This window comes from Anomaloglossus baeobatrachus, chromosome 1, assembly GCF_048569485.1.
Source record: "Anomaloglossus baeobatrachus isolate aAnoBae1 chromosome 1, aAnoBae1.hap1, whole genome shotgun sequence".
In the NCBI taxonomy this organism is placed as follows: domain Eukaryota; kingdom Metazoa; phylum Chordata; class Amphibia; order Anura; family Aromobatidae; genus Anomaloglossus; species Anomaloglossus baeobatrachus.
Window position 1 is genome coordinate 668,723,340 of NC_134353.1, and position 24,446 is coordinate 668,747,785.

At 45.0% G+C, this 24,446-nt stretch overlaps 1 protein-coding gene across 1 annotated transcript in view; it reads left to right on the forward strand.

The window, feature by feature from the left end:
- The window catches only part of MYO1H (myosin IH), a 234,293-nt gene that overhangs the window by 149,986 nt on the left and 59,861 nt on the right, over positions 1–24,446 (forward strand). The window contains exons 23-24 of the mRNA XM_075320032.1: positions 22,113–22,197; positions 23,622–23,781. Coding sequence (XP_075176147.1) covers positions 22,113–22,197; positions 23,622–23,781 — 245 coding nt within the window. The remainder of the gene's footprint in view (positions 1–22,112; positions 22,198–23,621; positions 23,782–24,446) is intronic.

Consider the following 24,446-nt stretch of genomic DNA (forward strand, 5'->3'; position numbering starts at 1 on the left):
TCTAAATACAGATAAACCCAATTCATCCATTTTTTGTACACATTCCATTCTCCATTGTAATGAATTTATGTTGTTGAAAGGCCAATTTTCATGATTTTATACTGTCGGCATAAGTGAGATATAAGTTGTAATTTATACTAAGCAAAAGCTACTTTGATTTTATTTTAGTTCACAGGTATTTACATTAAACTGTCATTTATAATATATCCCTTGCTTTTGTTTTACTCAGAGTGTGGCAACACATTTGTACATACTAATTAGAGCTCATTAAGATAGTGCTAATCCAGCAAGTCACTATCAGATCAGATCGCATGCTGTGAATAGAGCAGTTCAGTCCCCGATGCGGCCCGTTCATGAGTTTCACATGAATTTACATATATTGCAAGCACTGGGAATCACGCTCATAAACTTTTAGGAGCAAAATCACACCCTGCAGATAGCGACCTCCATAGTCAGCACACAGGAGAAATTTATATGCTATGGATAAGACAGCTAAATTCTCCACATAGCCGCACATGTGCACCGCATAGGAGTCGCACACACTGCAGGTAATGTGAATCAAGTTTGTAAATCCCACATTTTGAGGCAGAATCCCATGCTGCAAATGGTTGCTTACTAAGTCAATACTTGGGAATAAGTCCATATACTGCAGATGAAACGATTAAAATCTCAATATGATTGCACATGTACAAAAATAAACCGCACATGTGCAAGCAGTGTGAACCTACTCCAAAGAAAAAACATTATTTATTGGATTGCGCTTCTCACACACTGAGTCAATTTTAGCAACGTTAGTGGTAGACAGTTAATTTACGTATTGTGGAAAAATAAATAAACCACAATATAACAGCATGACGAGGCTTATTTATTATATGTTTTTAATAATGAATCATGAGGTCTCTGCGGAGATTCAGACCATCTGGAAAAGTGGTTCCTAGTTTGAATATCCACCAGACCTCTCTTTTGCGTAAGATTTTTTCTATATTACCTCCTCTATGTGGTCTGTGTATTTTTTCTATACCATATACCTGCAAAGTATCAAATTTCCCATTATGTTTATTTATAAAATGTTTTGATAACTGGGAGATACCTTTAGATATTTTTTTATGTGTTATATCATGCAGGTGTTCTTTTATACGTATGTGTAATTTCCGTTTAGTACTACCAATATATTTTAGTTTACAAGTTGTACATTCTGCCAAATAAACTATATACGTACTTCTACAATTTATGAAAGTTTTAATTACATAACTGCTACTGGCATTATTATTACTGAAAGATGTGGGGTTTTTTAGGGGTTATTAGACACAATTTACAGTGTTTTCTTGCACATTGATAGAATCCTTTTAGAGATAACCAGTTAGTGCCTGTGAGATTCGATTAATTTCACTTGGGGAAAGTTTATCACCCAGGGAAATTGCTCTCCTGGCAACCACTCTACAGTTGTTATCTAGAATTCTTCTCAAGGTTGTGTCTTCTTTTAGTATGTTTAAATTGCGATAGAAAATCTTACGTATATCTTTAAATTGATTACTGTATTGTAAAGCTGGTGTCACACACAGCGACAACGACAACGACGTCGCTGCTACGTCACCATTTTCTGTGACGTTGCAGCGACGTCCCGTCGCTGTCGCTGTGTGTGACATCCAGCAACGACCTGGCCCCTGCTGTGAGGTCGTTGCTGAATGTCCAGCTTCATTTTTTCGTCGTCACTCTCCCGCTGTGACACACACATCGCTGTGTGTGACAGCGAGAGAGCGACGAAATGAAGCGAGCAGGAGCCGGCACTGGCAGCTGCGGTAAGCTGTAACCAGCGTAAACATCGGGTAACCAAGGGAAGTCCTTTCCCTGGTTACCCGATGTTTACGCTGGTTACCAGCCTCCGCTCTTGCTGCCAGCGCCGGCTCCTGCACTGTGACATGTGGCTGCAGTATGCATCGGGTAATTAACCCGATGGGTACTGTAGCAAAGAGAGCAAGGAGCCAGCGCTAAGCAGTGCGCGCGGCTCCCTGCTCTCTGCACTGTGACATGTAGCTGCAGCACACATCGGGTTAATTAACCCGATGTGTACTGTACCTAGGAGAGCAAGGAGCCAGCGCTAAGCGCGGCTCCCTGCTCTCTGAACATGTAACACAGCGACGTTATGATCGCTGCTTCTGCTGTGTTTGACAGCTAAGCAGCGATCATAACAGCGACTTACAAAGTCGCTGTTACGTCACCGAAAATGGTGACGTAACAGCGACGTCGTTGTCGCTGTCGTTTAGTGTGAACCCAGCTTAATGCTAAGGTAATAACTGAATTAGCAGTAGGCCGATTTTTGGGTAAATTCTGAATGGAAGCTTTAGATAAACTATTTTTAGATTTTGCAATTTTTTGTGCTCTGCTGAGCATCCAATTTTTATATCCTCTGTTTTTAAGTCTTGAGTTTATTGTGTTAATTTCAGTATGAAGGGTTATTTTTGAATTACAGTTTCTATATGCCCGTTGGGTTTCCCCCACTGGTATGGCCTTAATGGTATGCATGGGATGATGACTTGCTGCATGCAATATTGTATTTCCTGATACTTTTTTTCTGTGGGTGCATGTTTCGATGTTTCCATTATTCTTACCCGTCATTCGCAAATCAAGAAATTCTACAGCATGTTGCTGGAACTCCACCTTAAATCTTAAGTTGAGAGGATTGTTGTTTAAATAAGTAGTGAGGTCTGATACGAGAGGTCCACAGCCCGCCCACACAAGGAGGACGTCATCGATGAATCTCCCGTGCCAGACCACACACCTAGCAAATGGATTAATGTCACTGTAAATGTACATTTCTTCCCACCAACTCATAACAAGATTTGCGACTGACGGGGAATATTTGGCACCCATAGATACTCCGGTTTTCTGAATAAAAAACTTTGAATCAAATAGGAAGTAATTATTCGCCATCAGAAACTTGATGGCTTCCAATATGAACACGATTTTTCTTTGTCGCTCCATTGGGAGACCCAGACAATTGGGTGTATAGCTACTGCCTCCGGAGGCCACACAAAGTATTACACTTAAAAGTGTAAACCCCTCCCCTCTGCTATACACCCTCCCGTGCATCACGGGCTCCTCAGTTTTTATGCTTTGTGCGAAGGAGGCTGACATCCACGCATAGCTCCACATCTTAGTCAGCAGCAGCTGCTGACTAGGTCGGATGGAAGAAAAGAGGGCCCATATCAGGGCCCCCAGCATGCTCCCTTCTCACCCCACTCTGGTCGGCGGTGTTGTTAAGGTTGAGGTACCCATTGCGGGTACATAGGCAGGAGCCACATGCTGTTTTCCTTCCCCATCCCTTTAGGGCTCTGGGTGAAGTGGGATCCTAATCGGTCTCCAGGCACTGGGACCGTGCTCCCTCCGCAGCCCCTGGGGAATCTGCCGGATAGGAGCCGAGTATCGTCAGGGACAAGGCCCTGCTACTGTGAGGTACTCTGTGTCCCCGTGGGGACCGCGCATGGAGCGCTTGTGCCATACACACTGCAGCACTGCTGGGTGTGTTAGTGCGCCGGGGACTACCGCGCCAGCCGTGCTTATTTGCCGGCCGCGCTTATAACTTTAGTCCCCGGCTTTTGCGGCCTAGTTTCGCTTATTCCCGCCCACAGGCCTGCCAGTCAGGGGAAGGGCGGGACGCTGCACAGGACGGCAGCACTGAGGGCTGGAGCATACTTTGTATCCTCCACCCCCCTCACTCAGCACAGTGGGGCACTAGATTCCCGCACTTTCTAGGGCACGCCCACGGCCCCCTCCTCCCCACAGAACGCCGGCAGCCATTCCTGTCAGCACTTCTGACGCTGGAGAGGAGAGACAACATCAGGGAGGCCCGGGCACGGATTCTGGTGATCACACAACCGCTGTGAGCAGTCGGTAAGCAGCACCTGAGGTGCTGGCCCCACTGAGTGCCGAAGTGTACATATATATATATATGCTTGTTTGTATGGTCGCACTGTTGATTTTTGGCTACTCCTGGAGAAGCCTTACAGTCCAGCCCCGGGCACTGTTCAATCATTATACCGCCCCCGGACCTGCCAGTCAGGGGGAAGGGCGGGACAGTCGGGCTGACGCCGACAGTGAGGGCCGGAGCACACTTCACTGTCCTCCGCCCCCCTCACTAATCACGCTACGGAACTGATCCCCTCAAGGTACTCAGTGTCCCCTTGGGTACGGTGCAGAGAGCAGCTTCGCCTCAGACTTGGCGACTACCGCGCCGACCGCGCCTGCTTGCCGGCCGCGGTCTGTAACTTTAGCTCCCGGCTTTTGCGGCCTAGCGCCTTAAACTCCCGCCCCTGGCCCTGCCAGTCAGGGGGAAGGGCGGGACGGTCAGTCGGAGGCTAGCAGGGACGGCTGGAGCACACTTGGCTGTCCTCCGCCTCCCTCACGTTTCACTCAGGGCACCAGATTCCCGCACTTTTGGGGTTAAGCCCACGGCTCCCCCCTCCACTGTACACGCCGACAGCCATATTTTCAGCAGCACATACTGCTCCAGAGTCGGTACATCAGGGGGCTTCTTCTCGATGCTGGGCCCCCTAGAGTGATGAACTGTATATGTGATACACTGTATATATGGCCATATAATGTTTGTATGCAGTTTCACTGTTCGGCTGTACATATGTATCCTCAGTGATCACTGTGAACATACTCGCTCAGCCGGTGACGGGGGCACTGATTGAGCTTCGCCGGCGTTCCCTGTCCAGGCGGCAGGGACAGAGTTACAGCTTTGCTGAGAAACTCTCTGGGTCATTGTCACTATCCATGTCTCAGGCTATGGACAAATGGTCGGCTAAGAGACTAGGAGTTTGCAGTCCAGACCGGCCCCTTACACAGGCCCCGGGCACTGCGGGATCGCCCCAGGCCTCTATCGGTCTGCGACGAAGCGCGTTCCTGGGGTGGCCTCTAGTTATTACGTGGTAAACTCCAGCACGAACCGCAGTCCCAGTCCGGCTAAGCAGCCTTGCTTGGAATCTTCCCCGACTTCTTCAAGGGTCTCAGTTTGAGGACCCTCTAGAGGATGGGGCGGAGGTCGCAACCCAGGACTCTGTCCGTACGTGGCTCTCAAGGTTTCACAGATTCTGTCCAGAAGCACACCTTCCCGGACAAGCGTTTTACTGAACGCCTTATGACACACGTTGTCCCTTCCCCTCTGACGTTGTTAAGGTTTCGGCTCAGTGTCATAAGGTGCCCTCCAGTCTCTGGACTGGCGGCTAGATCAGTAGTAGCAGTGGCTGGCGGATCCACGCTCAAGAATGCCACGGACAGACAGATAGAACTCCTAATGGGATCCATCTATGAAGCCATAGGCGCGTCCGTTGCCCCAGCCTTTGCAGGGGTGGGCACTCCAGGCTATCTCAGCTGCTCTGTCTCAGATCAATGCGGTCATCCTGTGCTCCGCAATTAGCGTCTTTGACGTCTCAGGCGGTGGTATTTTCATCCTCCCCCGTGCACAGAGAACCTTTTCTGCATGGCGGTCCAGGTCAGGGGAGTGGTCCCCACATGTCCAAGACCGATGTAGGAGACATTCTGTCTTACGGTCACAGGATAGAGCTCAGTTCTCGTCCTCCGACTCGTTGCTTCACGGCATCTCCGTCACCCGAGCGAGCCGATGCACGTGTCCAGGCGGTGAACACTCCCAAGGCAGGAGGAGTTGCGATCCTCGTTCCGCTTCAAGAACGTAGTCGCGGCTTTTACTCCAGCTTGTTCGTGGTACCAGATAGGACGGATCACTCCGCTCCGTTCTGGTCTTCACACTGCTCAACGGACAGAGAACCTGACGGTTCCGGATGCAATCTCTCCGCTTGCCATCGCCTTTGATGGCCCAAGGAGGCTTCCTAGCATCAATCGACATCAGGGATGCTTATCTCCACGTGCCGATTGTACCAGAATATCAGCGCTTCCTGCGCTTCGCCATAGGGAACGAACACCTTCAGTTCGTGGCACTAACTTTCGGCCTGGTGACAGCCCTACGGGCCTTCACCAAGGTCATGACAACGGTGGTAGCGGTCCTACTCTCTCAGGCAACCTGCTGGTCAAGGCCCCCTCTCGGGTGGCATGCCAACACAGCCTGAACATTGCTCTAGAGACTCTCCAGAGATTCGGGTGGTTCATCAATTTTTCCTAAAGTCAAAATTGACACCAGCCCAATCACTGACATATCTCGGCATGGAGTTTCATACTCTCTCAGCGATAGTGAAGCTTCCGCTGGACAAACAGCGTTCACTACAGACAGGGGTGCAATCGTTCCTTCGAGCCCAGTCACACCCTTTGAGGCGCCTCATGCACTTCCTAGAGAAGTTGGTGGCAGCACTAGAGGCAGCTCCGTTTGCGCAGATTCATCTGCGCCCACTTTAATAGGACTTTCTCCGCAAATGGGACAGCAAATCGACGTCCCTCGGCAAGAACGTTGCTCCTTCTCGGGCAGCCATGGCCTCCCTTCAGTGGTGGCTTCTTCCCACTCTTGTCGAAGGAAAAATCCTTCCTGCCCACATCCTGGGCTGTGGTCACGGCGGATGCGAGTCTGTCAGGGAGTCTTCCTCCGCCACATGGCTCAGGGTACATGGACTCAGCAGAGTCCTCCCTCCAGATCAATGTTCTGGAGATAAGGGCAGTGTTCTAGCCCTAAAAGCGTTCCAGCCATGGCTGGAAGGCAGGCAGATCCGAATTCAGTTGGACAACGCCACGGCGGTGGCATACATCAACCACCAAGGCGGCACAAGCAGTCGGCAAGCCTTCCAGCAAGTCCGGCGGATTCTGCTGTGGGTGGAAGCCACAGACTCCACCATCTCCGCAGTTCACATCCCGGGCGTAGAAAACTGGGAAGCAGACTTTCTCAGTCGCCAGGGCATGGACGCAGGGGAATGGTCTCTTCGACCGGACGTGTTTCAAGAGATTTGTTGCCGCTGGGGGAAGCCGGACGTCGACCTATTGGCGTCCCGGCACAACAACAAGGTCCCGGCATTCATGGCACGTTCTCAAGATCACAGAGCTCTGGCGGCAGACGCATTAGTTCAGGATTGGTCGCAGTTTCCACTGCCTCACGTATTCCTCCTCTGGCACTGCTGCCCAGAGTGTTACACAGGATCAGATCCGACTGCCACCGCGCCATCCTCGTCGCTCCAGACTGGCCGAGGAGGTCGTGGTACCCGGATCTGTGGCATCTCACGGTAGGCCAAACGTGGACACTACCAGACCGGCCAGACTTGCTGTCTCAAGGGCCGTTTTTTCCATCTGAATCCTGCGGCCCTCAACCTGACTGCGTAGCCATTGAGTCCTGGATCCTAGCGTCTTCAGGGTTATCTCAAGAGGTCATTGCCACTATGAGACAGGCCAGGAAATCGACGTCCGCCAAGATCTACCACAGGACGTGGAAGATCTTCTTATCCTGGTGCTCTGATCAGAGTTTTACTCTCTGGCCATTCGCCTTGCCCACTTTCTGTCCTTCCTTCAATCCGGAATGGAAAAGGGGTTGTCTCTCGGTTCCCTTAAGGGACAAGTTTCGGCGCTTTCAAAAGCGTCTAGCCAAACTCCCTCAGGTACGCACGTTCCTGCAGGGGGTTTGCCACATAGTCCCTCCTTACAGGAGTCGGCTAGAACCTGGGATCGGAACAGGGTGATACCGGCTCTTCAGAAACCACCCTTCGAGCCAATGAGGGATATTCTCTTTCACGCCTTTCGCAGAAGGTGGTCTTCCTAGTGGCAGTCACGTCACTCCGCAGAGTGTCTGACATAGCAGCGCTGTCAGGCAAAGTCCCCCTTCCTGGTGTTTCACCAGGACAAGCTGGTTCTGCGTTCGGTTCTGGAATTTCTCCCGAAGGTGGTATCCTCTGTTCATCTCAATCAGGATATCTTCTTACCTTCTTTTTGTTCTCATCCGGTTCACCAACGTGAAAAGGATTTGCACTTGTTAGGTCTGGTGAGAGCACTCAGACTCTACATTTCTCGTACGGCGCTCCTGCGCCACTCGGATGCGCTCTTTGTCCTTGTCGCTGGCCAGCGTAAAGGGTCGCAAGCTCCCAAGTCAACTTGGCTCGGTGGATCAAGGAACCAATTCTTGAAGCCTACCATTTTGCTGGGCTTCCGGTTCCTTCAAGGCTGAAGGCCCATTCTCCCAGAGCCGTGGGTGCGTCCTGGGCGTTGCTGCACCAGGCTACGGCTCAGCAGGTGTGTCAGGCGACTACCTGGTTGAGTCTGCACGCTTTCACGGAGCACTATCTAGTGCATACCTACGCTCGGCAGATGCCAGCTTAGGTAGGCGAGTCCTTCAGGCGGCGGTTGCCCACCTGTAGGAAGGAGCCGTTTTACGGCTCTTTTACCGAGGTATTCTTTTACCCACCCAGGGACTGCTTTTGGACGTCCCAATTGTCTGGGTCTCCCAATGGAGCGACAAAGAAGAAGGGAATTTTGTTTACTTACCGTAAATTCCTTTTCTTCTAGCTCCAATTGGGAGACCCAGCACCCGCCCCTGTTCCCTTCGGGCTGTTATTTCTTTGTGTACACATGTTGTTCAGATTGAATTGTTCTTGGTCATGGTTTCAGTTCTCCGAACATCCTTCGGATTGAATTTACCTTAGACCAATTTATAAGTTTCCTCCTTCCTGCTTTTGCACCAAAACTGAGGAGCCCGTGATGCACGGGGGGGTGTATAGCAGAGGGGAGGGGTTTACACTTTTAAGTGTAATACTTTGTGTGGCCCCCGGAGGCAGTAGCTATACACCCAATTGTCTGGGTCTCCCAATTGGAGCTAGAAGAAAAGGAATTTACGGTAAGTAAACAAAATTCCCTTCTTTCACTATCAAAATTAGAGTACTTCGTTAAATGATGATGGACTGCCATTAATGCTACTTGCTGTGGTATTGAGGTATATAAAGAGATAACATCTGCTGTTATCCAGCCATAATCATTTTTCCATTTGATGTTTCTGATCCCATCCAAGACACTAATGGTGTCCCTAAGGTAACCTGGAACACGGCGGGCCAGAGGCTGCAACATGGAATCAATCCACTGTCCCAGCCTCTCACCCGCCGAACCAATGCCCGACACTATGGGACGCATGGGAGGTGGATTTTCTCCTTTATGTGTTTTAGGTAACCCATATAAAATGGGTATTTTGGGGATATTAATTTTGAAATACTCTGCATGTTTTTCACTGTAACAGCCAAGGGAGACTCCTTCATTTACCAATTTATGGATTTTTTTATTTATAGTAAGGGTGGGATCGGTGGCAACAGAAATATAGGTATTCTTGTCTGATAACAGGAGATGTATCCAATTAATATAGTCAACTCTGTTCATTATTACCACCGATCCCCCCTTATCAGATTTTATAATCACAATGTTATGGTTGTTTTCCAATTGACAAAGTGCCTCCCTCTGCTGGACATTCAAGTTATTTAAATTGGTGTGGGCGGGCGGTGGACCTCTCGTATCAGACCTCACTACTTATTTAAACAACAATCCTCTCAACTTAAGATTTAAGGTGGAGTTCCAGCAACATGCTGTAGAATTTCTTGATTTGCGAATGACAGGTAAGAATAATGGAAACATCGAAACATGCACCCACAGAAAAAAAGTATCAGGAAATACAATATTGCATGCAGCAAGTCATCATCCCATGCATACCATTAAGGGCATACCAGTGGGGGAAACCCAACGGGCATATAGAAACTGTAATTCAAAAATAACCCTTCATACTGAAATTAACACAATAAACTCAAGACTTAAAAACAGAGGATATAAAAATTAGATGCTCAGCAGAGCACAAAAAAATTGCAAAATCTAAAAATAGTTTATCTAAAGCTTCCATTCAGAATTTACCCAAAAATCGGCCTACTGCTAATTCAGTTATTACCTTAGCATTACAATACAGTAATCAATTTGAAGATATACGTAAGATTTTCTATCACAATTTAAACACACTAAAAGAAGACACAACCTTGAGAAGATTTCTAGATAACAACTGTAGAGTGGTTGCCAGGAGAGCAATTTCCCTGGGTGATAAACTTTCCCCAAGTGAAATTAATAGTAAGACATCGAATCTCACAGGCACTAACTGGTTATTGTTAGGGCCAGGTGGACGGGCAGACCCAGGAGGTGGATCCACTGGGCCGAACACCTTAATGAAGGCAAGGGGTCCGGTAGCCGGAGCACTACGGGTAGCAGGACAGTCCGTGCAAAAGAGTGGAATGGAGAAGTCCCTGGGACCATGGAGTCACTGATGGTAGTCCGGGTGACGGAGCTCAGGTTCGGAGGCCGAGATGTTGTCAGGCAGAGTCCGGAACTGATGGAGCGAGAGGACGGGTCACCACAGGGATCAGAGATGGTACGGACTGACGGGATGGCAGATAGTCAGCGTTCGGGGTTCGGGAATCGGCAGGACCGGATGGCGAGGCAGGAGCGGCTCTAGAAGAGAGATAGGTAAGTATATCACAGAGACACAAGGAGACCTGACTCCTAGCTTAGGAAACACGAAGAACAGGCCCCGCCCACTTGGACATTAAACCCCTTTATACCCTGTACCTGTGTGTTCAATTTCCTGTCAGTGGACGCTGGCCCTTTAAGAGAGGGTCAATGACCGCGCGCGCACCCTAATGCGCATGCGCGAGGCCCGGGTGCCAGAAGCCAGGGCAGGGAGCGGTGTATAGGAAGCAGGGGAGCCGGCCTGGAGCAGGGCTGCCGACGGGCGCCGGGAGCGGGGACCGGGCCGCTTGGGGACCGCAGGTGATGGAGGCTTGAGACCGTGGAGCGGGGGACGCCTGACAGAGGAGCCGGGGAGCGAAGCAGGGAAGCCGGGGAGCGTGGCAGGTGAGCCGGGGAGCAGAGCAGGGGACCCGGAGAGCGTGACAGTTATCTCTAAAAGGATTCTATCAATGTGCAAGAAAACACTGTAAATTGTGTCTAATAACCCCTAAAAAAACCACATCTTTCAGTAATAATAATGCCAGTAGCAGTTATGTAATTAAAACTTTCATAAATTGTAGGAGTACGTATATAGTTTTTTTGGCAGAATGTACAACTTGTAAACTAAAATATATTGGTAGTACTAAATGGAAATTACACATACGTATAAAAGAACACCTGCATGATATAACACATAAAAAAATATCTAAAGGTATCTCCCAGTTATCAAAACATTTTATAAATAAACATAATGGGAAATTTGATACTTTGCAGGTATATGGTATAGAAAAAATACACAGACCACATAGAGGAGGTAATATAGAAAAAATCTTACGCAAAAGAGAGGTCTGGTGGATATTCAGACTAGGAACCACTTTTCCAGATGGTCTGAATCTCCGCAGAGACCTCATGATTCATTATTAAAAACATATAATAAATAAGCCTCGTCATGCTGTTATATTGTGGTTTATTTATTTTTCCACAATACGTAAATTAACTGTCTACCACTAACGTTGCTAAAATTGACTCAGTGTGTGAGAAGCGCAATCCAATAAATAATGTTTTTTCTTTGGAGTAGGTTCACACTGCTTGCACATGTGCGGTTTATTTTTGTACATGTGCAATCATATTGAGATTTTAATCGTTTCATCTGCAGTATATGGACTTATTCCCAAGTATTGACTTAGTAAGCAACCATTTGCAGCATGGGATTCTGCCTCAAAATGTGGGATTTACAAACTTGATTCACATTACCTGCAGTGTGTGCGACTCCTATGCGGTGCACATGTGCGGCTATGTGGAGAATTTAGCTGTCTTATCCATAGCATATAAATTTCTCCTGTGTGCTGACTATGGAGGTCGCTATCTGCAGGGTGTGATTTTGCTCCTAAAAGTTTATGAGCGTGATTCCCAGTGCTTGCAATATATGTAAATTCATGTGAAACTCATGAACGGGCCGCATCGGGGACTGAACTGCTCTATTCACAGCATGCGATCTGATCTGATAGTGACTTGCTGGATTAGCACTATCTTAATGAGCTCTAATTAGTATGTACAAATGTGTTGCCACACTCTGAGTAAAACAAAAGCAAGGGATATATTATAAATGACAGTTTAATGTAAATACCTGTGAACTAAAATAAAATCAAAGTAGCTTTTGCTTAGTATAAATTACAACTTATATCTCACTTATGCCGACAGTATAAAATCATGAAAATTGGCCTTTCAACAACATAAATTCATTACAATGGAGAATGGAATGTGTACAAAAATGGATGAATTGGGTTTATCTGTATTTAGAGATATTCTTGGAAAAATATGGTTAATTAATGATATATGCATATAAAATGGCATTTAATTTGAAAATATTCATTTCTAATTTAAATTTCATAAAATATAACATAAATGGAAATGGAGGAAAAAAATATAGAAAAATGAATGCATATGCATGCTTGTTTATGCACATGTATATGCACATGCCTTTGTGTATATGTGCATACATATATTGGTGTACCATAATGAGTATTATAGAATATACATTTAAACCCAGTCCAGAAATTTAAAGATATTTCAAGAAATTGATTATTTATTTGTACTATATATAGAAAAAATATATTTTTTATGAAAGCAATATTTTTAACATGTATGTCTGGTGCTCAAGTAATTTAAACACTTGTGTTGTCAATCAGTAATTGTATATAAACCTTGTAGTGCCGCCTTCCCAGCATCATGATTAAGGGTGATTGTTTCACCTGAAACGCGTAGTGGTGTGCTGGTCATGTCATTCGCTGTCTGCATGCTGAAATAAAGACCATGGCTTTCCTCGCCTGAAGAGCTGGATGTTTTTTCTTTCTTTTACTTGCAATATTGGGCTGTGGCAGTGCCTGTCCGTGCTCCAGGGAGAAGCCAGGAGTGAACTCTTACAAGGTGAGCTGATATACACTAATTGTGATATATATACAGTGCCTACAAGTAGTATTCAACCCCCTGCAGATTTAGCAGGTTTACACATTCAGAATTAACTTGGCATTGTGACATTTGGACTGTTGATCAGCCTGGAAGTGTGAAATGCACTGCAGCAAAAAAGAATGTTATTTCTTTTTTTTTTAAATTGTGAAAAGTTTATTCAGAGGGTCATTTGTTATTCAACCCCTCAAACCACCAGAATTCTGTTTGGTTTCCCTAAAGTATTAAGAAGTATTTCAGGCACAAAGAACAATGAGCTTCACATGTTTGGATTAATTATATCTTTTTCCAGCCTTTTCTGACTATTTAAGACCCTCCCCAAACTTGTGAACAGCACTCATACTTGGTCAACATGGGAAAGACAAAGGAGCATTCCAAGGCCATCAGAGAAAAGATCGTGGAGGGTCACAAGGCTGGCAAGGGGTACAAAACCCTTTCCAAGGAGTTGAGCCTACCTGTCTCCACTGTTGGGAGCATCATCCAGAAGTGGAAGGCTTATGGAACTACTGTTAACCTTCCACGGCCTGGACAGCCTTTGAAAGTTTCCACCCGTGCCGAGGCCAGGCTTGTCCGAAGAGTCAAGGCTAACCCAAGGACAACAAGGAAGGAGCTCCGGGAAGATCTCATGGCAGTGGGGACATTGGTTTCAGTCAATACCATAAGTAACGTACTCCACCGCAATGGTCTCCGTTCCAGATGAGCCCATAAGGTACCTTTACTTTCAAAGCGTCATGTCAAGGCTCATCTACAGTTTGCTCATGATCACTTGGAGGACTCTGAGACAGACTGGTTCAAGGTTCTCTGGTCTGATGAGACCAAGATCAAGATCTTTGGTGCCAACCACACACGTGACGTTTGGAGACTGGATGGCACTGCATACGACCCCAAGAATACCATCCCTACAGTCAAGCATGGTGGTGGCAGCATCATGCTGTGGGGCTGTTTCTCAGCCAAGGGGCCTGGCTATCTGGTCCGCATCCATGGGAAGATGGATAGCACGGCCTACCTGGAGATTTTGGCCAAGAACCTCCGCTCCTCCATCAAGGATCTTAAGATGGGTCATCATTTCATCTTCCAACAAGACAACGACCCAAAGCACACAGCCAAGAAAACCAAGGCCTGGTTCAAGAGGGAAAAAATCAAGGTGTTGCAGTGGCCTAGTCCGTCTCCTGACCTTAACCCAATTGAAAACTTGTGGAAGGAGCCCAAGATTAAAGTCCACATGAGACACCCAAAGAACCTAGATAACTTGGAGAAGATCTGCATGTAGGAGTGGGCCAAGATAACTCCAGAGACCTGTGCCAGCCTGATCAGGTCTTATAAAAGACGATTATTAGCTGTAATTGCAAACAAGGGTTATTGCACAAAATATTAAACCTAGGGGTTGAATAATAATTGACCCACACTTTTATGTTGAAAATTTATTAAAATTTAACTGAGCAACATAACTTGTTGGTTTGTAAGATTTATGCATCTGTTAATAAATCCTGCTCTTGTTTGAAGTTTGCAGGCTCTAACTTATTTGCACCTTATCAAACCTGCTAAATCTGCAGGGGGTTGAATACTACTTGTAGGCACTGTATATATATATATATATATATATATATATATATATATAGCTGTGAATTTTTGATTAGGTTATAGTTTTGTTATAATGTCTGTTTTAAACTTGTCAGTAAATGGTTAATATTTTAGAAGCAATTGCACATTATTTACGATTTGTAGAAGAGTGTAAATGACTCTGTTTTGTTAAAATTGATGAAGGGGAGGGACTGTCCCTGAAACGTGTTTTTAATAATCTTGTGGAAATGAAAAGAAAGCAGAGGCGCTGCAATGGGTGAACTTACAATGCTAAGATACTGTGGAGCTCTATGGAAAGGCTCACCTGGTACGATTGTGCTGTTCAGGCACAACACTGGGATAATGCCTGGGGTCCTGACTGCTGCTCCAATCGCGGGTCCCAGCAAGGGGCCAATTTCGATGTATGGTGATAGAACAGAGATATTTGATTTAAAACGGATGCTGTCAAAAGACCACGATGGTTGCTTGAAAACGGATTTCATTTTTAAAACTCACATAGTTTTAAAAACTTGACAATATAAGGTTCACATCACAGGCAAAATGTAACAATCAGTTAACCCATTAATTACCAAGGAAATGCACATAGACTACATCTTAACTCGTTCAATGATTAGATTAATTCTAGGATTTTAAAAAAACACAAGCTAAAATATAGATAATTAACTAATAAAAAAAGAAATTAAAAATACACTGTGTGCAGACTTATTAGGCAAATGAGTATTTTGATCACATGATAATTTTTATACGTGTTGTCCTACTCCAAGCAGTATAGGCTTGAGAGCAACTACCAATTAAGTAAATCAGGTGATGTGCCTCTCTGTAATGAGGAGGGGTGTGGTGTAATGACATCAACACCCTATATAGGGGGTGCTTAAATATTAGTCAACTTCCTTTCTTTTGGCAAAATGGGTCAGAAGAGAAATTTGACAGGCTCTGAAAATACAAAATTGTGAGATGTCTTGCAGAGGGATGCAGCAGTCTTGAAATTGCCAAACTTTTGAAGTGTAATCACCGAACAATCAAGCATTTAATGGCAAATAGCCAACAGGGTCGCAAGAAGCATGTTGGGCAAAAAAGGTGCAAAATAACTGCCCATGAATTGAGGAAAATCAAGCGTGAAGCTGCCAAGATGCCATTTGCCACCAGTTTGGCCATATTTCAGAGCTGCAACGTTACTGGAGTATCCTAAAGCACAAGGTGTGCCATACTCAGGAACATGGCCAAGGTAAGGAAGGCTGAAAAACGAGTGCCATGAGATCTACAGGGAGGGAAAACAGTACACCTCTTGGAACAGTGTCTGGGAGGCTGTGGTGGCTGCTGCACACAATGTTGATTGTAAACAGATCAAGCAACTGGCAGAATCTATGGATGGTAGGCTGTTGAGTGTCATCATAAAGAAAGGTGGCTATATTGGTCACTATTTTTTGGGGGGTTTGTTTTTGCATGTCAGAAATGTTTATTTCTAAATTTTGTGCAGTTATATTGGTTTACCTGGTGAAAATAAACAAGTGAGATGGAAATATACTTGTTTTTTTATTAAGTTGCCTAATAATTCTGCACAGTAATAGTTACCTGCACAAACAGATATCCTCCTAAGATAGCCAAATCTAAAAAAAACCCACTCTGACTTCCAAAAGTATTAAGCTTTGATATTTATCAGTCTTTTGGGTTGATTGAGAACATAGTTGTTGATCAATAATAAAAAAAAATCCCCTAAAATACAACTTGCCTAATAATTCTGCACACGGTGTACAAATTAAAAACAGATAAAATCAAATAATATATTGGATTTTTGCTAGAAGCTCACTACATTAATGGAAGTTAGTTATTGCTTTGTATTTTCCATACATTCATTGAAACCTTCAAGGGATAAAGTAGACAATTTGAAAATCCAATAGGATTCTAGTTTCTGAAATCTATTGTAACATTTATTTGGTATCTGCTCCAAAATTGTTGATCGTAGTCATTCAGGGTTTTTATGGTGAGCATGAAAAAAATGTTTTCACAGACTGTGATTGAGGATTGAGTTTTCATAAACTTCACACACTTGGAAATGGCAGACATTCCTTTACAGCAGGGGTGGGGAACCTCCGGCCCGCGAGCCGCATGCGGCCCGCCATGACCTTTTCTGCGGCCCCCGGGCGGATTCCCGGGGGTGGTAGTGCTCTGGCTGCTGCCGCGGTCTTACCGGCCGCTGACCCTTTAAGTTCCCACATGTGCTGCTTGCGTGCACCAATGAGCTCTCTCGCTGGCAGGTGCCAGCATGCTCAGGACTTTGTGGGCTTGTTTAGCGCTCTGCGCTTCCATCCCAAAACAGTTTCACTGCTTCCAGCATTGTGTGCCCGCTCTCCGGCTCCGTGTGCCTCCCACTTTCCAGCTCCGTGTGCCTCCAGCTTTCCAGCTCCGTGTACCTCCCACTTTCCAGTGCCGTGTGCCTCTCGCTTTCCAGCGCCGTGTGCCTCCCGCTTTCCAGCTCCATGTGCCTCCCACTTTCCAGCGCCGTGTGCCTCCAGCTTTCCAGCTCCGTGTGCCTCCCGCTTTCCAGCTCCTTGTGCCTCCCGCTTTCCAGCTCCATGTGCCTCCCACTTTCCAGCTCTGTGTGCCTTCCGCTTTCCAGCTCCGTGTGCCGCCCGCTTTCCAGCTCCGTGTGCTCGCTCTCCTCCCCTTCTCCAGTGCAGCATTCTCCCTCCAGTTCTGTGTGCAGCCCCCAGTGATGTGTACCACCCCCAGTGCTGTGTACCTCTTAGTAATGTCTTTGCTCTGCAAATGCTGTCCGTGCCCCCCTGTGCCCTCCCTCAGTGATGCCTGTGCCCCCCCTCAGTAATACTTGTTACCCCTCCCATAGTGATGTCTTTTACCCCTCCCATAGTGATGTCTGTTACCCCTCCCTTAGTGATGCCTGTGTCCCCCCTAGTGATGTTTGTGCCCCCCTAGTGATGCCTGTGCCCACTTAGTGATGCCTGTGCCCCCCTAGTGGTGTGTGAAGCCGCCCAGTAGTCTCTGTGTCCCCCCTAGTGATGTGTGTGCCCTCCTGTGATGTATGTGCCTCCTAATGATGCCTGTGCCCCCCTAGTGATGTCTGTAGCTGCCCAGTACTGTCTGTGCCCCCCTAGTGATGCCTGTGGCTGCCCAGTACTGTATGTGCCCCCCTAGTGATGTGTGTGCCCCCAGAGTGATATATGTGCCTCTTAATGATGTCTGTGCCCACCTAGTGATGTCTGTGCCCACCTAGTGATGTCTGTGCCCACCTAGTGATGTATGTGCCACCCTGCAATGCTTATGCCTCCCAGTGACCTATGAATGTCTGTTCCCCAGCCCCTCCTGTCATGTCTATGCCCCCAGCGTTTCCTGTGATGTGTATGATGCTCGGGGCATATACAGCACATTGGAGATGCTGGAGTCATACATATCACAGGAAAGGCTGTGGGCATATATATCACAAGAAGGGCTGGGGGCATATAAATCACAGAAAGGGCTGGGAGCATATACCTCACAGGAAGGACTGGGAGCATATACTTCACAGAAGGGGCTGGGCGCATATACATCACAGGAAGGACATATGATGTATGTGCCCCCAGTGTCTCCTGTGATGTAGGTGTCTCCTGTGATGTATATACAGCAGTCACAGCGTCTCCTATGTGATTTGTATATACAGCAGTTCTAGCGTCTCCTATGTGATGTATATACAGCAGTTCCAGCATCTCCTATGTAATGTATATACAGCAGTTCCAGCGTCTCCTATGTGATGTATATGCCAACAGCCCCTTCAGTCATGTATGTGTCTCTTGTGATTTATATACACCAGTCCCTGCGTGTGTTATGTGATGTATATGGTCTACCAATCTCATTATCACAAAGAGTTGACTGCGCTTCAGACCTTGACAAATCTGGAAAAGCAGTTGTGGAACAGCATAAGTATCGCCGAACATCACAGCCGCACCAAACAGAAGCCGCTCAAGCTACCACAATAGGGGTGAGTTAATTGTTTGACCAAATATAGTCGGTTCATTTTCACATTGATTATTTTGTGCGGCCCCCGAAGGTTGGCAGAGATTTCTAAATGGCCCCCGGCAGAAAAAAGGTTCCCCACCCCTGCTTTACAGCAGCACCCATTTGGCAATGGAAATTGTTCACACTTATCTATGTTTTAAATAAAGTTGCTTTGTTTTTGACACTTCTTGTTATTTGTCTTCGGCAAAACTTTATTGATACAGCCATGTGTGGTTTACATGCGTTTTTAGTGCATTTCCACAGCACAAATGCACTTAGGCCGGGTACACATATCCGGCTTTTCGCCGGTTTGCCGGATTCGGCGCATGCCAGTACAGTATGATACAGTACAGTGGCAGCGCCGCAACTTCCGGGTCACATGCTCCGGTCACATGACAGCTTGTGACTGGCGCTTGTTGCGCTGCCAGTGTACTGTATACACTGTACTAGCGTGTGCCGCATCCGTCAAACCGGCGAAAAGCCGGATATGTATACCCGGCCTTATAATGCATTTTTGTTTTTTACCTCCAGATTTTCCACATCCAATGCAATTTTGTGTGGGAAAACCATCACATAAATCTCAATGTAATCACAAGAGAAATGAACATGTTACAGATTTCAAACACACAGGCAGATCAGTTCACACTGTGCAGAAAAAATAGCACAGTAGGCATGAGATTTCTACAAATTCCATCAACTTTGATGGAACTGTAAGGCGCTGTACTTTTTTTGAACAGCAAAAATCAAACACTCATTGTGGGAAGTTAACCTTGTTCATGCCAGTTTTGATGAGAGGGTATGCTTGAGTCAGACGCTCCTGAATATGAAGAGGTGCATGCCTGTTCATGAATCAGCAGTGTCTGATGCCAGAAGTCTTGATCCATTCAGGTACGGGGGTGAGATTTCTTGCTTATGGAAAGCCACAGCTAATCATAATTTAGTTAAGGTGTGGTGTCCCACCCCCTCCGCACCCCAGCTGTGTCTATTTTGTTGGATCTGGGAGAGACTAGCAAGAAAGCGCCAAAAGTCGCAAAGTTTAGGTGCCACGCCAAGTTGTGCTTAAATTTTGCGACTTTTTAAAGCTTTGATGAATTGGGCCCACAGACTATTGTCCAACACCATGAGCTAAAAAATGGGCCAGAATTGTGGCACACCTTACTGGCACAAAGAAAGCCAACCAAAAAATGTAAACGTACCCTAGACTGTGTAAAAACATACTAGATTTATAAATTCCCATAAACCAAAATCATAAAATCTGTCTAAAATGAAGCCATTGAGGTTTAGATAGTCAGTTTTCAAAAATCTGTCATGTCATGCCAAAAACACATATAAGAAGTGTGGTGCAATTAATGAAAGCACATTTAGCATGATAAACAGGCCTCAATGTGCTTTGTAGACTTTTTACATGTGTTTCTCTGTAATTTCTCTGAACAACTTGTAGGGTTTTGAATCTTCATAAATAGCTTTCCCTAAAAAGCAAATACATTTGTGCTCAAATGTTTGCATACTCCAGCAGATGTTTTTTGCTTCCTTGGTCTTTTTTCAGAGAATATGAATGAAACTTTTTTGTCACTCATGGTTAGTGGTTGGGTGAAGCCATTTATTGTAAAACTACTGTGTATTCTCTTTTTAAATCATAACGACAACCAAAACCATCCAAATGACCCTGATCAAAAGTTCACATACACCAGTTCTTAATACCGTGTATTGCCCCATCTAACATCAATGATCAATGACAGCTTGAAGTCTTTTGTGGTAGCTGTGGATGAGGATCTTTATTTTCTCAGATGGTAAAGCTGCCCATTCTTCTTGGCAAAAAGCCTCCAGTTCCTTTAAACTCCTGGGCTTTCTTGCATGAACTACACACTTGAGTTCTCCCCACTGTGGCTCAATGATATTGAGGTCAGGAGACTGAGATAGCCACTCCAGAACTTTGTTCTGCTGTAGCTAATGACAGGTCGACTTGGCTTTGTGTTTTGGATCGTTGTTATGTTAGAACGTCCAAGTACATCCCATGCGCAGCTTCCAGGCTGATGACTGCAAATTTGCCTCCAGTATTTGATATCTTGCTGCATTCATCTTTCCTTCAACTTTGAACAAGTTTCCTGTGCCTTTGTAGCTCACACATCCCCACATCATCAGTGATCCACCTCCGTGCTTTATAGTAGGAATGGTGTTCCTTTCATCATAGGCCTTGTTGACACCTCTCCTAATGTAACGTTTATGGTTATAGCCAAAAAGTTCGATTTTGGTCTCATCACTCCAAATTATCTTGTTCCAGAAGTTTGGAGGCTTGTCTCTGCTGCTTGGCATATTGTAGGCAAGATACTTTGAGGCATTTGCGCAGTAATGACTTTTTTCTGGCGCCTTGAACATGCAGTCCATTTTTCTTCAAGTGCCTCCTTATTGTGCATCTTGAAACGGCCACACCGCTAGTTTTCAGTGAGTCTTGTGTTTCAGCTGATGTTATTTATGGGTTTTTCTTTGCATCCCAAAAATTTTCATGGCAGATGTGGCCGACATTTTTGTTAGTCTACCTGATCTTGGTTTAGTTTTTACAGTGCCCCTGATTTTCCATTTGTTAATCACAGTTTGAACACTGCTGACTGACATTAAATTCCTTGGATATATTTTTGTATCCCTTTCCTGTTTTATACAGTTCAACTATCTTTTCCTATAGGTCCATTGACAATTGCTTTCCCCATGACTCACAATCCAAAAACGTCAGTGGCTGGATGAAAGAGTTTGTCTGGATCCTAGAAACTCATTCAGCTTTTATACAAACACACTTATTACAAGCAAACAGGTCATAGGTGAGGACCTTTATTAGCCATTCAAACCCATTTGTGTCAATTTCTGTGCATGTTATCAGGCCAAAATCACCAGGGTATGTAAAGTTTTGATCAGGGTCATTTGGATGTTTTTGGTTGTCATTATGATTTAAAAAGAGAAAACACAGTAGTTTGACAATAACAAAAAGTGAGTGGAAAGAGTGGGAAAAAAGTTTTTGTATTATCATTGATATTCTCTGAAAAATGGCCAAGAAAGAAAAAAAAAAATTCTGCCAGGGAATGTAAACTTTTGAGCACAACTGTATAAAACATGTACAACAGAGACAATGGACAGTGCTCAAAGTGGTTATACCCTTAATTTTAGCAAATAGTAGTGGTCTTAATTTGAGACATAATTGTAATATCCTAGACCGCAATGGAAGTCTGTCTAAGGGCCGCCATCTACCATGTGGCTTTTATGTTACCAGAGTGGCAGAGGGATAGCTCAATCATCAGGGTTGATGGGTGGTTGCTATCTCTTTTCTCTTTTCCAGTGAAAATGTATGTATGTAAAGCCTAAGACTTAGCAGCAGCTCCTCGTAGCTATGTCCTTGCTCTCAGGACTTTGACCTTCATTAATGAAAAATTTTGCTATGCTTCTGCAACACATCGAAAGTTTTTTGGATGACAATATCTTTTTAAGAACTATATTTATTGATACTTTTATGGTTTTAGTTGGACTATTGCCTATAGGAAACAATAAGGCTGTTCAGATAATTAATCCATGGGTACTGCAGGTAACTCTGTGACAAATTTACCGCTTTAGAATTATAATTTCTGGATATGTACAATATAATTGTCACTTTATCTAACCATTTCTATTATCTCTAGCTATCAGACTGGAATCACAGTGGAGAGGAGCTATGGCTCGCAAGGCTGCCAAGAAGCGGGCATGGGCTGCCCAAGTAATACGAAAGTAAGAAACTGCATGATTGTATATTGTGTGTTGTTGAATTTATCAAAGAGCTGGCATAAAACTGGAGATGAGCAGATTGATTCACCATCACGATGGATCAACTTTAAGTTGAATTTCATAAAATTTGCAGTTTCACCACAAGACTGCACCTTGTGGCACAAAAACATGGTGCCTAAGGGTCAGTAAGGTTTTCTCTCTTCTGCAGAGTGTTAATTCTTATGGTCAGCTTGGACCTCTCCCTTCTGTAGAGTGCAAGCTCTTATGGTCAGTGAGGTTCTTTTTCGGCCTCTTCTCGTCCCCATGTGCATTTTATGAACAATTACAGGCTTTACAGTATTGAAATTTGTGCAAATTTATTCACTGAAAATAAAAAGAATGTCAAAACTCTGGCAAATAAAAAAATTCAAATGATTCGCTCATCTGTAATAAAACGTGGTATTTTATTGGGGCTTCTACTACTGGACAACCCCTTATTAATTGGCCCAGAGAAAATAGAAAAAAAAGTAATACTTACATCAAAGATCGGCGCCACTGGTCTTTTTGCAGCACAGGGAAAGTGATCGTCTCATGAATACAGAGGCCAGCACTTTTATTAGTCAAACTGCCATAATGTTTTGAGCAGTTTTACTTAAAGGGAACGTGTAACCGTTTTTTCGGCCTATAAGCTGTGGCAACCACCAGTGGGCTCTTATATACAGCATTCTAACATGCTGTATATAAGAGCCCAGGTCGCTGTGTACAACATAAAAAAACACTTTATAATACTCACCTAAACTGGTCGCTGCGGTGGATGTGGCTCAGATGGGCGTCTTCGTCATCCGATGCCGGCATCGCCTCTTTCGGCCATCTTCGTCCTCCTTCTGAAGCCTGTGTGCATGACGCGTCTACGTCATACACATTCGCCGGTCCCGCGCATACGCACTACAATACTTTCATCTGCACTGCTCAGGGCAGATCAAAGTGCGCCTGCTCAGGACCTGAATGATGGCGAGTGTGTATGACGTTGGATGCGTCATGCACCGTGGCTTCAGTAGGACGACAGAGGTGGCGACAAAGATGGCCGAAACAGGCAGCGCAGGCACCGGAGGACGAAGACGCCCATGTAAGCCACATACACTGCAGCGACCGGTTTAGGTGAGTATTATAAAGTGTTTTTTATGTTGTACACAGCGGCCTGGGCTCTTATATACAGCATGTTAGAATGCGGTATATAAGAGCCCACTGGTGGTTGCGGCAGCTTATTGGCCGAAAAACCGGTGACAGGTTCCCTTTAATAGGATAGAAGACCTGTACCTATAATATCTTGCCCTTAAATATGGCAGCATATTGAGGTTAAAATTCTGTTTTAAACCAATTTGTAACGGCATGCATCAGCTTCATGCAACATAGTAAACTTTCTAAATAGACATTTTCTTAATTTTTAGATTCATAAGTGGCTTCATAAACCGTAATAAAAAGTCAAGTGATAAAAATAAAAATTTCATTTGTATGATGCATTACAACTACCTTGTGAAACTGAAGGACCACGTGCCTAAAAATGTCCTTGACAAGACATGGTTACAACCACCAAATGCTATGACAAAGGTAAGAAAAAAAAATTATAAAAATATAGACATATTCTTAAGATGAGCCTTCAGGGGTGGGAAACCTCTTTTCTGCCAAAGGCCATATGTTTTTTTTATAATGTCATTTGGGGGCAATATAAAACTATGAACTAGAATTCACTCTAATGTGATGGCTAGAGCTACTTCTCTTCGGTGAGACATATAAGGTTAAGTGGTATTGATGATGTTGCTATTTGCAACTACTTTTCCAGGTTTGCATTAGTCATTGTAGAGCGCAGTCAACTCTTCGCGATACGTTTTGTAAGAACTCACAGCATATTAAACTGCATATCTCCTCAAAGTGGGAAATTCACTATTGCTTATGTCACATTTATAGAATTCAACAGTGGGGTGTCTGCAGTATATACATCACATAGGAGACTCTGAGACTGCTGTATACATCACATAAGATACACTAAGACTGCTATATATACACATCACATAGGAGACCCCAAGGCTGCTGTATATATATCACATAGGAGACACCAATATTGCTGTATATACATCCCATAGGAGACACCAAGACTACTGTATATAAATCACATAGGAAACTTTGAGACTGCTGTATAAACATCACATAAGAAATACTAATGCTGCTGTATATACTGTACATTACATAGAAGACACTGGGGCTGGAGCCTATAC